The sequence below is a fragment of the Choloepus didactylus genome, chromosome 3, assembly GCF_015220235.1.
Source record: "Choloepus didactylus isolate mChoDid1 chromosome 3, mChoDid1.pri, whole genome shotgun sequence".
NCBI lineage: Eukaryota > Metazoa > Chordata > Mammalia > Pilosa > Megalonychidae > Choloepus > Choloepus didactylus.
In genome coordinates, this window is record NC_051309.1 from 110,088,800 (window position 1) to 110,106,963 (window position 18,164).

The following is an 18,164-nucleotide window of genomic DNA, read 5'->3' on the forward strand; positions in this document are numbered from 1 at the left end:
TATCTCGTATTATCCACTTCATCTTCAAAAGATGAGACAAAAAAGAAACACATATGAGAGGAAACCAAATGGAGCATTCCAGAACCATTACAATCAAACCAGAAATAGCCAAAAAAAAAAGCATAAGAGATCCAGGATGTTGTTTCCTTCCAATTTTTCTACCAGCAGATGCCCAAGTAGAAGAACAACTAGTATCAGTGTGCTCTGTTGGCAAAGTTCTACCATCACAGGGCCTATGATGGCTTGATGAATAAAATTCTTGAGGCAGGGCCCACGTACTCCAGACTCAGAATGCCTTTTGGCAGTGCTTTAAAATTAGACTGGTATAATGCATGAAAGGGTTTTTGATTCTGGGTGAGATATTATACATTTTTTTTGTAATCAGAATTTTCCTATACAGATTGCTTTTGGGGGGGGTTATAATTTTCAGACCTTTTATTTAAAAGTATGTGAGGATAGGGTTTGACTGTGTGACTGTGAAAACACTCCTTTTATCCAGTGTACAGAGAGATGAATAGAAAAATGGGAACTAAAATTAAATGAGTAATAGGGGGAATGGGGGGGGATGGGATGTTTGGGTGTACTTCTTTACTTGTATTTTCATTCTTTTTTTTTTTATTTTTTTATTTTTTTGGAATAATGAAAATGTTCAAAAATAGATTTTGGTGATGAATGCACAACTATATGATGGTACCATGAACAATGGATTGTACACTGTGGATGACTGTAGGGTATGTGAATATATCTTAATAAAGCTGAATTTAAAAAATAAAATAAATAAAAATTTTTAAAATTATGTAAGGATATATATATATATATACATAAGCATATATATATACACATATGAAAACTTTCATAGTATATTTTTACAGTCTTTGATTCCTTCCATTTCCAAAATCTGGACTTCCAACTCCTGTCCCCCTGCCCTTTGTTTTGTTTTGTTTTTGTTTTTTGTCAATGTCCTGTTCTTGCCTGATGGATTCTGTTCTAAAAATTACGGATCAGTTCTCAGGCAGACACTTGGTAAGCTGCAAGTAATAACAGAATTTCAACCAACCTGAAATATTTTATTATTCATGGACACTAATAGTAAGTATATATAATTTACTCAAAACTATAAGACAATGACTTTTTATTTACCAAGGATACACAGATGTTTTTCCATATAATCCTTTTATGCCCACCTCTAATTTTACTTAATAGGTAGAAAATCCTTCTCACCCTTTCATACCTAGTATACCCTGTACATATACCCTTCATGCACCTATGACATCTTCTTTGACTTTGTTACAAGTCTCACACATAAAATTTGTGTATTACCTTACTTGTCCTAAGAGAAGAAGACTGCTAGATACTTTCGGGAAACAATGTGAGCCAATCATATGATTGTGCATGTGTGTGTGTATGTGTATATATACATGTATATATGTTATAAGTTTCCTTCTTAATACAGAGTTAATGAATTTTGAAACACGTAATTATTCAAATATAGGCTCTAACAATTTGTTTAAGTAAGTAGTAGGAGGAGTATGGAAGGGATGAAAAAGGAATAGACCCCTCTTATTCTTTATAGTGCCTTGCACCATACCTGGCACATGGTTGATGTTCAATAGTGTTGACTGAAGAAAAGATCTAAGGAAAGGAAATAGAGAAAAACAGCACAAGCAGGAGAAAGGAAGAAAGGAAAGAAAGAAGGCAGGCAGGCAAAGGAAGAGAAAGAAAATAAAATTTTCAGAAACATAAAACATAACTCTTCAGGACACTAAAAAATTAACTAACCATGTATGAACAGAAGCTGAAAGCAAAAAAGCATTATGTATCATAACTAATCTTCTAAGCTATCGATACTCTCTAACTATGGGGTCTTTGTACAACCTCCCCTCTCCCTAAAAAGGCAGTGGGAATTATGAGTTTACAGAATCAGTAGTGACGGAAGGTATGGCACTGTCCAAAATTAATACTGTTGAATTTAATTCTTCCTGGTGTAAGACGAGAAGATAGACAGACACTATCTTCTCACATTCCAGTGACTGAATATCAGCATAAGATTGTCAATATAAGAGACTTACATTATTGAAAGATTGAAAAACATGGCTCTATAGCCTTCCTATTCTGCCTGACCAAGTTACCAAGCAGATGAGCAAAGAGCTTATCTTTCAAGAGAGGTAATTTAAGATTCATACAGTTGAAAGTAAAAAAGGCGTAGGCAAAATTCTGAGGAGACTGTGACACCTGGGAAGATAGGATCTCCAAATGTGGACACCTTTAGCTCTTGGGTGACTGATTTCTAAGAGATTCAGAAGGTCTGAGTTTTAGCTAGAATACTAAAAAGATTAGAAGAGCTCTCTCTCTCTCTCTCTCTCTCTCTCTCTCTCTCTCTCTATATATATATATATATATATATACATATATATATATAATTTTTTTTTTTTTTGCTGTGAATATAATATATTGGGTTCACTATAATACAGGTATGTATCTTTTGTTTACATTTCACTTTCTTGGTGTCTGGTCTATTTCTGTTCTTATGATTCTGTGAATTAGAGCCAAGTCGGCCCGAAAATGGTATGGTGCCTAGGTTTATGCCTAGGGTCTGCAGGAATTAAGAAAAACGGCATACACCTCAACCATTTTCTACTGACCAACTGTCTAAAATAACATGACATGTTGTCTTGCAGGGTAACTTTAGCCTAGGCTGGAGATGCCAAGTAGGAAGAGTCAGTAACACCAATTTTAGCCTGGGTCTGGGGATGTTGGAAGTTTTAGGTCATCTATACATACAGGGTATATATTAATTATACACCAGTGAGTTAAGCATGTGCTAATGGAGCGCCCTCCTTCCCCTGTTTCCTGTTGCTCTTTGAATCATATCCCAGCCACCGTTCATGTCTTTCCCAAAATAAGAAGACCATGAGAGATAAATGACTGCTTCTCACCACAGCTCAAAGACAGTACTGAAGGGACTGTTAAGAAATACAGGAAAAAGTTAATGTGTCACCACAAAGGCTAAAGTCTCTGTTTTAAAATTATAAAAGATTCTGTAAAATAGAGTGGAAATAATATTGGGTCTGTCACACAGTAACTGTGTAAGCTGGGCAAATATTTCTCTTTATTTATGCTTTAGCTTCCAAACTTGTACAAAGGGATAATAATACCTGCCCTGAAATTTTCAAAGTATGAAAATCAGATCAAGTAATATATATATGACTAATGAATACAATACATATGATCAGATGAACTATTTTGCACTTCGAGAAATGTAAAGTATTATGACTCAATTTCAAATTCCTCAAGAAGTGGGTGACTATCCATTTTTAATGGTTTGCCATTTTATAATTCCCATCTAATGTGTCAAATTTAAGTACTGACATCCAGAGAATTCAGGCTCAAAGAAATGATCCTTGGAATTAGATTGAGTCCAGTGAAACATTAGGAGTCATTTCTAATATTACAACTTCACATCCAGAGTTGAATTTCTTCCATTAATTTTTTTTGCTGTCAACAAGAAAGAATCACTTGTAGTTCTGATTCCCTTACCAGTTTCAGCTAGCATAGCTTTAATTTCTAGCCCATATTATTATAATTGGCTTAAGCAAGCCTAGGCTAAAAGCAGAAAGAGAGATTTAGCTGAAGCTTTAAGTACTGTAGGAGAATGGTGAGGACACTGTCAACCCTGCACCCATGCCTTGCCCTCATTCAATGCAGTCGATACTTATCAGCTCCAAATGCGTAATAAGAGTAACTGTATCCTGGAGGGAGGTACCTTGAAAACTGGTATTAACTATGTGTAATCACAGAAAACCTTTTCCACCTTTAACCTTGTACCTGGAATCAAGCCTTGAGCTGTAGCTTGCAATGGTTTCTAAGTTGTTATCTCCAAGATACATTTGACAAGAGTTAATATTAAGCCTGTACACTTGATAGCAACATTATTTTCTATGGAAATGATGTCACTGCAGACTTTTGACATTGTCAGAATGAAGCCCAGGAATCTGTTATAGGTCTAGAATTTCTAGAAAATGAATAATAGCAAGGGCAACCCACTGATTCAGGTCTTTAACATCACCTGCATTGTTACTGTTTTTTTTTCTCCATTAAATGTTTTATAGAGAATTAGATGAATTATAGAGAAGTAGGCTTTGGATCAATGTAAGAGAGAATCTTCTAACCATCAGAGCTGTTAGAAAACAGAATGCAATGCTCCAGCTGCCCCTCCTGACTGGTGCTGTTCCAATGGCAGCAGAAGAGCACTAGACAATGAATCCTTGTGAAGGATTCTGCATTATGCAAGGTGTTGCCGGTTCCCCTGTAAGGTCTTGGGTCTCCTAGGTCTGAGATCTTGTTATTATATAAGCTCAAGCCTTGTGAGAAGTAAGGATTACCTCTCACACTGCACTACTGCTTACTTTTGCTAAAGTACCACAATTACTTAGCTGATGAAAATTATAATATGTGATAGCGAGGGTTAAGAAATCAAGAACACATTGATGCCATAGCCATTCTTTAAAAAAAAAAAAAAGAAATCAAGATCGCTTGTTGGAGCAAGGATTCATTGATTACAGGTAGATTAGTTCACATAAAATAAATAATAAGAGTTGTCCTTAAATATTAAATCTTGATGTGTTATTTTCTATTTCTCTCTCCCTCCTATTGATTAAATGTTGAAGTGTGAACAAGTTGACTATACTGGACTATACAGAAAGTGGCCTCAAGCCATAACCTTTCACTGTGGAGCTAAATAAACCAAAGCAAAAATATAAGTGCTTTAGGGTATACAATTGTTGTTATTGGAGAAGTTGTGGGTTTACAAAGAAATCATGAATAAAATACAGGATTCCCAGGCACTACCCCACCACCAACACCTTGTATTGGCATGTAACATTTGTTACAATTGACGATAGCACTTAAAAAAAACTGTATAATTTTTTTAAAGCAATTGCCTTTGAAAAATTATTAAAATTGTTATCTATCATTCATAATTTACTTTAGTTATATGTTTTTCCCATATACTACCCTATTACTAACACCTGGCATTAGTATTGTATGTCTGCTATAATTCATGAAAGAGCATTCTTACACTTGTACCCTTAACTACAGTCCATCATCTACGATAGGGTTCATTGTGTTACACAGTCCTATGCTTTATCTTTTAATTTTTATTCTAGTAATATACACACCCTAAAATTTCCCCTTTTAACCACATTCACCTCTAGAGTTCAGTACTGTTGGAGTACACTCACAATAATGTGCTACCATCTCCACCATCCATTTCCACACCTTATCAATCAACCTAAATAGAAATTCTGTACAAGTTAAGCATAAACTCCTCAATCTCTAACCCCAGTCTATCTCCTGGCAGCCTATATTTTAGTTTCTAACTCCATGAGTTTGCTTACTATACTTAGCTCATCACACAGAGATCATACAACATTTGTCCTCTGTGTCTGGCTTATTTCATGCAACATAATGTCCACAAGGTTCATCTATGTTGTCGCCTGCATTAGGACTTCATTCTTTTTGCAGCTGAAAAATATTTCATTGTGTCTATATACCACATTTTGTTTATCCATTCATCAGCTGAAACGCACCCAAGTTGCTTCCATCTTTTGGCAATTGTGAATAAGGCTGCTATGAATATTAGTGTGTATATATCTGTTCAAGTCCCTCCCTTCTATTCTTCTGGGTATATACCTAATATCAGGATTGCCAGATCATAAGGTAATTCTATACTTTTCTACTTCTGAAAAGTAGGCTGTTGTAATTCTGATTGCAGTAAATCTGTAAACCAATTTGGGTGGAATTGACATCTTAACAATATTTAGTCTTCAAATCCATGAACATGAAATGTCCTTCCATTTATTTAGGTCTTTTAGCAATGTTTTGTAGTTTTCAGCGTGCAAGTCCTTTACATCCTTGGTTAAATTTATTCCTAAGTATTTGATTCTTTTAGTTGTTATTGTAAATGGAATTTTTTTCTTGCTGTCCTCCCCAGGTTGTTCAATACTAGTGCATAGAAACACTACTGATTTTTGCGTGTTGATTTTGTGTCCCACCAATTTGCTCAATTCATTTGTTAGCTCCAGTAGTTCTGTTGCAGATTTTTCAGGACTTTCTAAATATAGGATTTTGTAAGCTGCAAATAGGGAAAGTTTTACTTCTTCTTTTTCAATTTGGATGCCTTTTATTTCTTTTTCTTACCCAACTGCTCTAACCAGAACTTCCAGCCTAAGAATCGTGACAGTACGCATCCTTGTCTTGTTCCAGATCTTAGATGTAAAGGTGTCAGTCTCTCACCATTGAGTCTGATGTTGTCTGTGGGTTTTTCATACATGTTCTTTATCATGTTGAGGAAGTTTCCTTGTATTCCATTTTCCCAACTATTTTTATCAAGAAAGGATGCTGGATTTTGTCAAATGCCTTTTCTGCATCAGTCGACATTATCATGTGGTTCTTCCCATTCGATATGTTAATGTGGTTTATTACATTAATTGACTTTCTTGTGTTAAACCATTCTTGCATACCTGGGATAAAACTCTCTTGATCATGGCATGTAATTCTTTTAATGTTCTGTTGGATTCGATTTGCAAGCATTTTGTTGAGGATTTTTGCATCTATATTCATAAGAGAAATTGGCTTTTAATTTTCTTTTCTTGCAGTATCTTTATCTGTCTTTTATATTTGGGTGATGTTGGCATCATAGATTGAGTTAGGTAGTATTCCCTCTGCTTAAATTTTTTTGGAAGAATTTGAATGGGATTGGTATTAATTCTTCTTGGAATGATTGGTAGAATTCACCTGTGAAGCCATCTGGTCCTGGGCTATTCTTTTCCTTTTTAAAATATTATTTATTTATTTACTTACTTAAATCTGGTATTTTTATCCATGTTTTCATCTTTTTTTATTAGAGAAGTTGTAGAGAAGATATCATGCATAAAATATACACTTTCTATATATCATCCTGTTATTAACAGCTTCCATTGGTGTGGAACTTTGTTACAATTAACAAAAGCACATTTTTTATAATTGTTCTATTAACCATAGCCATTAGTTTTCACTGTTTGTGTGATGTAATTCCATGGATTTATTTCTTTATTAGAGAAGTGATGGCTTTAGAGAACAATCATGCATAAAATACACGATTGCCGTATACCAGCCCTCCCAACTACAATTTGCATTGGTGTGGAACATTTGTTACAACTGATGATAGCACATTTCTTTCTTTCTATCCCTCTGTTTCCCTCCCTTCCTTCCTTCTTTTATAGCAATGTTACAAATTCCTCAGTTAACACAAGATAATAACTACAATAACAATAAATACACTGTAGTCATGGTTACAATCTCTGCTTGTTTTTGTTCATTCCTCGGTCTTGAGGGATTTGGGATGATGACCAGCCTGGCTGCTTCAAGCTGAGGAGGGACATATATATTATGGGGCAGAGGAATGGAACTGTTCTGCTTGCTGTTGAAGATACTCCTTGCTTTAGGGGTGGGGCTGACCCATCCTTATCTTTCAGTTAGTTTTCCAGGGCAGGCCAGAAGAACTGGAGAGTGGGAGTTGACCACCTGCCTGCTGGGTTTCAGGGCTGAACTGCCATAGGCATAATCTGGAGGCTTTTAAATTTTTGAGAAATAAACTTACAAGTAAACTGAAAAGTATAGGTTCAAGTAAAAGAAGTAGAAGAATCATGATTATGGGATTTATAATTGACTGCAACTATGTTATATTGGAGAAACAGCTTTTCATAGATTCCCAGAAAGAAAATGTCATGGGGGCGTTGATTTCATGTAGCCATGTGGCTTGCCTATGTTGTCTGGACATCCCTAGGGCCCTCAAGAGCGTTTTTGTTTGAGCCTTTGCATACTATGGCAGTTTGTGAAATCTGGCTGTGATCTACCTAAGGGTAACCTCCAGAATGCGGGTCCTGGGCTTTTCTTTCTTGGGAGGTTTTTGATGACTGACTTAATATCTTAATCTGTACTTGGTCTGTTGAAGTCTTCAATTTCTTCTCTAGTCAGTGTAGATTGTTTGTGTGTTTCTAGGAATTTGCCCATTTCATTTTGGTTGTCTAATTTGTTAGCATACAGTTATTCAAAGCATCCTTTTATGATCCTTTTTATTTCTCTGTGGTCAGTATTAATGTTCCCCCTCTCATTTCTGATTTTATTTATTTGCATCTTCTATCTTTTTTTCTTTATCAGTTTAAATAAGGGTTTGTCAAGTTTATTGATCTTCTCAAAGAACCAAATTTTGGTTTTGTTGATTCTATTTTTTAAAATTTCTCAATTTCATTTATTTCTCTCTACTCTTTATAATTGCTTTCCTTCCACTTACTTTGGAATTAGACTGTTGTTTTTTATCTAGTTCCTCCAGGTGTGCAGTCAGGTCTTTGAATTTAGTTCTTTCTTCTTTTTTAATGTACATGGTTAAGGCTATAAATGTCCCTCTCAGCACTGCCTTTACTGCATCCCATAAGTTTTCATATGTCGTGTTCTTGTTTTTATTCATCTCAAGGTATTGACTGATTTCCCTTGCAGTATCTTTTTTGACCCATTGATTGTTTAATTCACATATATTTGTGAATTTTCCAGTTTTCTGCTTGTAGTTGATTTCCAGCTTTATTCTGTTATGCTTACCCCAGAGTCAGTATGTACCATCCAAAAGAGGGTCTGGGACTCATGGAGAGGGCACAGAAATTTCCCTGGGGAGGGGATCAGGAAGGGCACCAAAAGCCTTTTTTGGAGGCTCCCCAAATCTGTGCTTTCCTGGGATGTCCAGCAAATGCAGCCCTTCACCTAACCGTCTCCCAGAACCCCAAGGAAGCACTGTGTCTTTAAATCTCCAGCACCTGCACCCCTGTTAGGGGCAGGGTTAAAAACAATGGCTGCCATGGCCTTTGGGGCAAGTTGAAACACTACCTCAGAGCCAGGACTCAACAATCCTAATTTGCTAATCAAAGTCTACAATCAGTGATCTTCCATGCCCACCCCTCTTCTTGGGGAAGAGGATTTTTATTCCCGTTTCTGTCCCCAGCAAGGTAGACAGGGAGTGGCCCCCAAGCGGAATGCCATGAGAGTGGGGGATGGGCCCAGCAAATGCTGTGCAAAGAGAGCAATTCACTGTTCTTTACCACAGTTTATCAGCCTCTCCTCCAGCTCTTCCCTGGAACAGTTGTTTCAGACACTTCCTGGCTCTTTAATAGCTGTTTTGGTGGAAGGACTGAGTCCTGGAGCTCCCTACTCCACCATCTTCCCCAGATGTTCAGAGGGATACATTTAAATGGAGAAATGAATCACTTATTTTAGAAGAGTATAAAGGTACTTCATTCTCTTAATAATGTGCATATATATATATATATATATATATATATATATACACACACACACACACATATCACTTGTGAATTTAAAGTGATAACAAATGACTCTTATTTCAAAAGCTGTTCTTTTCTTATTGAAGAATAATTAGCCACCTATATATAATGGAGCCATGGCTTGAATGCTGGATAACTGCAAGCATCACTCTGAAATCTTTTGCATAATGAAGTAGATGTAGAACAGCAGAGACAGAGGTAAACAGAGGGGCTCTGGAGCTGGTCTTCCTTAGTTTCAGTCTCAGTGCTTTCACTGACTAGTTTGTTTGAGTCTATTCCATCTGTGTCCCAGTTTCCATCATAAAATCAAGATTATAATGTAGTTCATAGGGCTATTGCAAGGTTTACACATTTGCACATAAAAGTTTTTAATGTGCCTGGCACATGGTAAGTGCTCAGTAAACATCAGCAGTGTATATAACAGTGTATATAAATATACACTATAGGAATAAAGGATATACATACACATACGCATAGCCTATGCTATGATTGAAGGAAAAATTTGTAATTGGATCAATTCCATATTAAAGAATTCTGGATTTAAAAGGCAATGAAAGGGGATATTCTTTTAATTTAATCTGTTCTTCTCAGTGGGGTGATTTCTCTGAAAATCAATCAAAACTTCCTAATCTCAAGATCTCTTCCGTCTCACAGGTCTATAAAAATTTTTCTACCATCTCGTACTGATAATAAAAGGAGCTAAAGCTAAGAGTTTTCTTTATGGTTTCTGTTTTGCTCCTTCATACGTTCTTATATTCCAAACCATTTCTTGGTAGACTGCCTTAGGTTTAATAATCATTCTAAAGTTACCTTTCTTGTGTATGTAATTCTTTAGGGCTAAATAATTTTTTAATTAAATTAAAAAACTAATGAATATGTTTTTGAGAATGCCTTACTGTTTTACTTAGAAAAAAACTGAAACTTGACCTACAGCTTATTAGCAAATAACAAATAACACAATGCTACCATGAACATTTATTCACATTTCCTATATTAAAGTAAGTGATTTGGGGCAGACAGTTGCTCAAGAACCTATTAAGAGGATCTTCAGTTTTGAGGTAATGGCAGGAAAAAGTAGATTGGGGAAACCGTTGGCACTAGGTGCTCTGTGGATTAATTTTATCCAATCTGTAAAGCAACTAGTAAGCATATTTGTGCCTGTGGTTGTAAAGACACAATGCTTTCAAAAACTATTTATGTCAATGCTCAAGAGTATGTCAGTGCTTAAGTCAGGGCTAAGACCCTTAGAAATAGACAGTCACTATAAAATTTGGTTCGACTGTTGGGAAGAGAGCCTCTTGCAATGCTGTAGAGAAAAAGACAGAAATGCTACTAGGGAACCCTGGGCACCGATTCTTTTCTCTTTCTAGAGAATCCATCTCCCTCTCCTGCCCAGAATAAAGATTTGATTTGGTTGGTCCTGAATTTGGTTCCTGATCCAGGAAGACACCAGATATTCTATAAATTTGTGAAAGTTATTCCTGAATGGTGAAACAAACTTCTGGGGCAAAAAATACTGTTGTACAGTATGAATGACCTTCTCAGGTCCAGCAACACCACACTGTGAACATAGTGTTGCTGTGAGCTGAGTACCTGGCGAGAGTCAGGGCCAAGGCGAGCTGGCCTCGCATATGTCATATCTCCTCCTGTCTCTTCACGTCATGACTCCCGCTAATAGTTTTGCCTTGGTTCATTATATTGGCAACTTAATCCTACCCTACAATGGTAACTCCCTGCCAACTCATAATCTACCTCAAGTCCAGGCCTACTTTTTGATTGGAAACTATTTGAAGATGTTGAAAATGTCACTTAGTCAAGCTTTTTATAAGCACTTTTTTTCAAGCTGCCTGGTTTAAAAGTCCAAGATACCATAATACATTTTTTTTTCATATCCAGGTTAGACTTTTGCATTTCAGAATTTTAGCAAATGAAAGATTTCCTTTAGCAAAAGAAATACTTTTCTTGTCCATTGTCTAAACTCAATTTTACCCCTCTCTGTTCCTTAACCTTCTTAATATTGAATTGATTTTTTTTTTTTTGATTTCTAAATTAGTTGAGTTGCCATTTTGATTTTCCTCTCAATTCCAAAATAAGTTTAATTTAATAAATTTCCTTTATTTTAATGTGGGTCAGTAGCTTTTATTGGAAATAGGCTATACATTCCTGTCATGTGTATTTATATTTCCCTATATCTATATCCATCTCCCATCCAGTCACCCACCCAGCAGCTCATCTGAACTACAGAGAATTGGAACATCAGGAAACCTACTGTAATTTACTTCAGATTCTTTTGGAGCACAGGTGTATCATAAGAAAGATGCAGGATTTAACTGCTCAATCAGGTTTTAAAACACTTTTTTTTTCAGAGGTTCATTATAGTTTTAGGCCAAACTGGATTGTTTAAAGCAGAGTTCATGCCTGCCAAGGTATTTCTTGGTATGGAGGGACTCTCACTAAGATTGCTTAAATGTCACTTCTTCAGATACCCTTTCACTGTCCCCTCAGACTAAATTCCACTCTCATTTCATACCACCCTTTTTTGGTAGCATTTTTCACAAATATATTTAAATAATTACTGGTGGAATTATTTATTTACTGTCTGTTATACTACCTAATTATAAACTCTACTAGGGTGGAGACCATGTCTGTCTTGTTTATTTTATATCCACAGCATCTACAACGGTACTTGGTATACAGTAAGTTCTCAATAAATGCTTGTTGCATTGGTGAGTGGATGAGGCTAAGTCGTCTTTACAAGTGGAAAATTGTTACAGAAAAAAATAATAATAAACCTTCAAGGCTACATGTCTATCACTGTGCTTTTCCTCTATTTGGTGTATTTGGGTAATTAGGAAATAGGTTTTCCTTTAGGACTACATATTCACAGGAGATAAACAAGTCAAACGTGCCAAGTGCTCCGCAAATGTTTAACTCCAATTTGGAAACAGTATCAGCACTTGTTACAGAAGTAATTTAAAGGAGATAAAACTCTGTAGGTCAACACTTAGAGGGTACTTTTGTGCACTGTCTTGCTGTTATTTCCCAGGAAAAAATGCTTCAATTAATGATATATTGGCTGCTGATCACGTACAAACCATGCTACTAGGTTTGACAAAGTGTACCAAAAAGCCTCTGTTTTAAACTAATTATATTCTAATTGGGAAGTAATAGAATTGCATGGAAAAGCTAACCAGGAAAAAAAAATAATAGATAAGTACAAGGGTAAAAGATCTGCCTTGTAGCCATTCAGAGAAGGACCTTCCACATAAGTCTTTATGGAAATACAGACCGGAGTGGGTCTAGTCCATTTAGATGGGCAGAGAAGAGCAAGACAAGTATTCCAGATGGAAAGAAGCAAATAGGCAAAAATGCAGAGAAACGGAGAGCCAAATATTGTTTGGGGCAAGGAACAGAACAATTTGTCTAAAGTAAATGGTTCACTAAGAAAGAAGTGGAAAGATAAGTCATAACATAGGTTGACCCACATTGTGAAATCATAAATAATCTAAGGAGAGGAAATATTTTCCTGTCAGCTTCTGTGAAGCATTACACTGACATGTGGCATAATAATAACAGCATAAAATATTCACTGATGATAATATCTTAATGTTACACAGCATTTTGGTTCAAAGCAATTTCATTTATTATTCACAACAGAAAGCTTTTTTTTTCTCATTTTACAGAGATGTCACCTCATGTCCAATAAATTTAAATGAGTTAGCTGTTTAATGGCAAAGCTGTGATTCAAACCTACATCTTTTGCTCTGACTTTTTGCAAGGGTAAGCAGAAATTATCAGAGTGAAGAAACAAAAGCAGAGAGACTGGTGAGAAGACAACTACGGTAGGGCAGACTAGAAAGGATAAGAACTGAGTGAATTAATGTGGGATGCAGCAAGGGAGGGGACATTTACAGCATTTTCAAGAAATCTAGTTCTTTAAACTATCTGAAAGTTTCTTATTAATTTCAGGCAAATATGAATGATTAATCAGATGACAGAATAAATCTATTTGTCTCATCTTCCATTTTGCCACAGAGCTCTTAATGCTACCTTATTTTGCAGGAGTTTTAAAAATCAAATCAGGCCATAATTATTAGCTTATAATTCCAGAATCTTTTATGGTCATCTGTTTCTAAGACTCAAATGATTAACTCATAATCCAAGATTTTTCAGTGTTGTTTTTCTGTTTTGTGTTCTGAAGGTGCTTGCAACACAATTTGATTGCACCCTTTTTTAAAATTCCAGTTAACATTTATTTCATTCGAATACAGTAACCCTCACTTTAGCAATGAATAATTGACTCCCACTCCCACCTACTACACACAGTGTTAGCATAATAGCTGTAAAGTGTTTCAGAAATTTTACACAAAAGTCTTTTGAAATTATGCTTAAACTGAAGAATATCTCTTTCTCTCTCTTCTTGTCAATCAGTTTATCTTTCCTGTATGGAAAGGTTCCCAAACTGAACTTCTGTGTCTTCCCTGAGAGATTGTGATCTACCCCACAGGCAAGAGAACACAGTGAAAGAACTACAAAATCTCAAAGATAATGTGCATTGTCTTTTTTTTTTTTTAATGTTCCTACCTTGTTAAATCAGGACCATAGACAAAGAAGAAATACACACTTCATGGGAGAAATAGCTATTGGTGTCAAACAAAACTATATTATCTAGCATTATGGTTAACGGAAAATGTCTAGTCTGTTTTTATGGAGTAAAATCCCAATTTTCTTCATTTTTCAGTGTTGTTTTTAACTGTTAGAAAAATTCTAAGTATAGTACATGTTACTTAGCAATCAGTCTCTCTGGTAAGAAAACATATTGGGCACTGCTATCACGAAGCATGATAGAAAAAAATTAAAAATGATATAAAATAATAACGTATTCATATTTTATATACTTTTGGTAAATTATAGGGTGAAGATCAAATCATAAGTACATATCATATGACCTACTGAATTCTTGCATTCCTTTGAGGAGTCTCAGGGGTCCTTGCTGGTATAAGATGGAGAATCTTCATCCAATCAAAAGGGATTAGCCTTTATTGGTTTTAAACTAAGGGCATCAAGACTTAGATTTTGTTTGGGAAAAAAAAAGTGCTTCTTAAAAGAAAAAAGTTTCAAAAACACTGGCTTTGACTTCATTTCTTCCTCTTTCTAATCAAACTTTGTAAACCATTCTTCAAGTTCCAGCTCAGATTTTATCTTATTAACATGGCCTTGTCTGAAAATCAGCCCTTGTTGAATGTACTTAATGTCTGACTCCCTTGGTTTATACATTATCATAAAGTGTCATATATTTTTATTAAATCATCCAAATGTCTTAGTCTGTCGACTGGCCTATAAGTGCTTGGCATACAGATGACATTTACTATTGAATTTGTATTCTTCTCACCACGGATTGCTAGAACAGCACCTCTTCCCTGAGACCTGCCTTTGCCCCTGCCATCCATGTTGCAGTAGAACTGCACTGTGTCTGACAACCTTGCTCCATGGCCACAGGGGAGGGTCCACAACAGTCAAAATGGCAATTGTGTGGACAAAGCAAACTCTATCCAATGGGTATTGATCTCTGGGCTTGGGGGGGGGGGGTGGAGGGCAGACTCGGGAGAGTCACAATGGAAGGACAGAGAAGAGCAGGTGGATCTGGGGAGAAGCCAGGATCAGAGCGACAAGTGTGGCAGTGCTGGGATTGTATGTGGTTTGCCTTTTGGAGCATGATCCTTGGAAGGTCTGAGGGGTCAAGGTCCAGCCTGAACTGCAGGAAGTAGGAAGTACTAACCCGGCAATCAGGGCATAGGCAAAAAGGGGAGGTCCAATTCCCACAGGGGAAGTGTCATACAAGGGAAACAAAGAAAATAACTCTGCCCTAAGGACTGAGGATACTTGGGAATAAAGGTGACCAACCAAGTCCCACCTCAGGCATTCTGGACAGGGGTCTGAAATAGGCAGACACCTCTCCCACCTCACTTACTGATGACAGTGCCTCCTAATTCAGAAGTTTTCAGATTGGCTGGGAAACAAGACTGCCTTTTTCTGCCCCTCCTGGGCTGTATTTGACCTCACATGAATTATTTCATTGGTTTTTCTCATTGTTTCCGTTTCTCTTAATCTCAGAAAGCCACACTCAAATATGTTGCCTTGATAAAACCCAGGCGAAAGCCAACTACAGTGAATGGCTTTAACTCATGTCACCTTTAATTACCCATTCTCACAGGCCTGTAACATTTTTAAATCACTTCCTAATAAAGAGATTCCCTTTATGAAAGGCGGCGGTGTCCCTTGCTCCTCCTCTTTTTTGCTATAGTCAGTAAATAATCCCCTTTTGTTTCCTTGTCTCTTTCAGGCACACAGGTATGGTGTTTGAGAAAACACAGTCACTGAACCAGAATATCTGGGTTTGAGCCCAGTTCACTACTTCCTAACCCAGTGACTCTGGGCAAGGCAGTGAAACACAGAGATTCAGTTTCTGCATACTAAAAAAATGGGGTGGGGTGAGGGCGGTAGATTAATGATATTTACCTTGAAGTTTATTTTACCTTTTAAAAAGAAGTGAAGATGTACTTGTCTAGCACAGGATCTGACTCCCAGTAAATGTTCAATAAAGGATGGTTAAATTTGAATTTCAAGCTACAGCTTCTTTTTGCTTATTTTTCTTGATCCTTTACATGCACGATCACATTATTTTTATTTAAATTTGAATCCTTTTTAAGGAACATAATTTTGGATTACCTCCAATTATTTTTTTCTTTTAGAGCCTATATCCACCAGAGTAGTAGCTGACAACTCTATAGCACATTAGGATTTTTCTAGAGAGCTTTTGAAAAACAACAGTGCCTGAGCTTCATTGCTGACTGATTAAATCTGTATGCCTGAGAATAATCACAAAATCTGTATCAAACAATAATTGTAAAAGTAAAGGAAAAACAAATGGTTAAAACTGCCTAAATTAAATCCAAACCAAAGTAAGAACCACTTAAGAGATATTGCACATATCATACAAAGACTGAGAGAGGGATTAAAAAAGAAACCTTACCTTTGTTATTGTATACATCTAAGTAATTTGGTGCTGAAAAAATTGTAATTAGAGAAGGGAAGCCTGTTGTTTGACTTTTCCTGTACATGCGATATCTAAAAACAATAAACATAAGTTAAAACACGGCTAGTATGGAAAAAAGATAGATGCCAAATCATAGATTTAGAAATAGAAAATAAAATGAGTCAATTTCTATTATTCAAAGAGGACCCAATTACATACATTAAACAAGATTTTCTCTCTAAAATATGTCACACACAGACATCAATCCATTTCAGGGTGATACTGAAAATACACAATCATATGTGCAATTTCCAAATAGGTCTTTTCAAAGCTTAGCAAACCACAGGGGAAGATGGAATTCAGTGGAAAATCAGAATCCATTTGCATGCATTCAACAGACAGGACAGAGGTTAATTATTACACACAGATAACCTCTATCCACCCTATTTTCAGAAGATTGCCAATATTTTTTACATAGAAAATGACCAAATAAGCAGTATAATACATAAAGCCTTACCACTAATAACCAGGCTAATTATTCTATAAATCTATTATATTCTGTAAAGTTTATACAAAAATGTTTTTTCTTGGGTAGGTGATGTACTTTTCAAAGAACGTCTGGTTAAATCTATGCGCTTTATGAATTGAAACTGTTTCAATTTTAGAATTTTATTTATTATGGGAGAAATTGGTTCTTTTCAATAGAGGTAAAGAAGTATTGATGCCTATGTAATAGAATTTAGTAATATCAGTTTAGAAGCACTCCTTCACAAAGCATAAAAAAAAATTTAACATCCTATGGGTGTTCTGTGTCAATTATTTCTGAAAGATTAACCTTCACTACTTTAGATGGATTCTAAAGGTATCACAGCACTTAAAATTTTAAATTTTAAGAATATTTTGATTACTTTATTTTTTGGAACTACTGAGACATACTACTTTTCTAAAAAGAAAATAGCTCCTAAAAATGTTTTGTGATATTCTAGAAATATTTATTTTACTTACGGGACTGAGCCTTGTCAGGGAAAAAAAAAATCTGAGTGAGAAAGAGTAACATTCTCAATCCTAGTATCTTGGCATTATAAACCAAAACTGGCTACCCCTACTTGACAGCAAATGAAAACAAAGGAGCTAAATGACATAACCGTAATTTTCCCATTGACTCAATCAACTGTCAGTTAAAAAAATTTCTTGTTGATTTTAACTGATGCACTTAAAATATTTTTCAAGTAAGATGATTTCCAGTCTGTAGTGAGATTAAGATAAATCTGCCCAAAATCCTCAGTTGAGATAGTCAGTTAAAAAATCATGGTGACATCATAGCCTGCAGAGTGAGAAAGATCATTTGAGGACCTGATTTGTGGGTATATCAACAGGTTATCTTGAACATCAGCTACACCAGCACTGTGTACCCAGTATAAGATCGGTTTATACCTGCTGACTGATAAATTTAGAATTAAACAGCTGATGAACTTAGAATCTGCCTTGATTCAGAGGTGTTATAGACATGGGCCGACTTCAGAATGCAGACATCTATATTCCTGATTTTAGTACACATTATAAAAAGGAGTGTTCCTGCTTTCAGAAAGCCAAGACCATGAAGGGCTGAGTTTAAGCATTTAACAGCAGTCCTTTCATTGGAACCTACTGGGAGAGGGTATCAGAGACTTTAAATCCTAAAATTAATTATGCTCAGTTCTCCCTAGTGAGAATTTAATACACTATTAAAGTGAGTATCTCCATTTCTTAGCTTCTAA

At 35.9% G+C, this 18,164-nt stretch overlaps 1 protein-coding gene across 3 annotated transcripts in view; it reads right to left on the reverse strand.

The window, feature by feature from the left end:
• The window catches only part of PPP3CA (protein phosphatase 3 catalytic subunit alpha), a 336,975-nt gene that overhangs the window by 46,302 nt on the left and 272,509 nt on the right, over positions 1-18,164 (reverse strand). For all 3 annotated transcript variants that reach the window (XM_037830340.1, XM_037830339.1, XM_037830341.1), the window contains exon 8: positions 16,405-16,499. In XM_037830340.1, the coding sequence (XP_037686268.1) occupies positions 16,405-16,499 (95 nt within the window). The remainder of the gene's footprint in view (positions 1-16,404; positions 16,500-18,164) is intronic.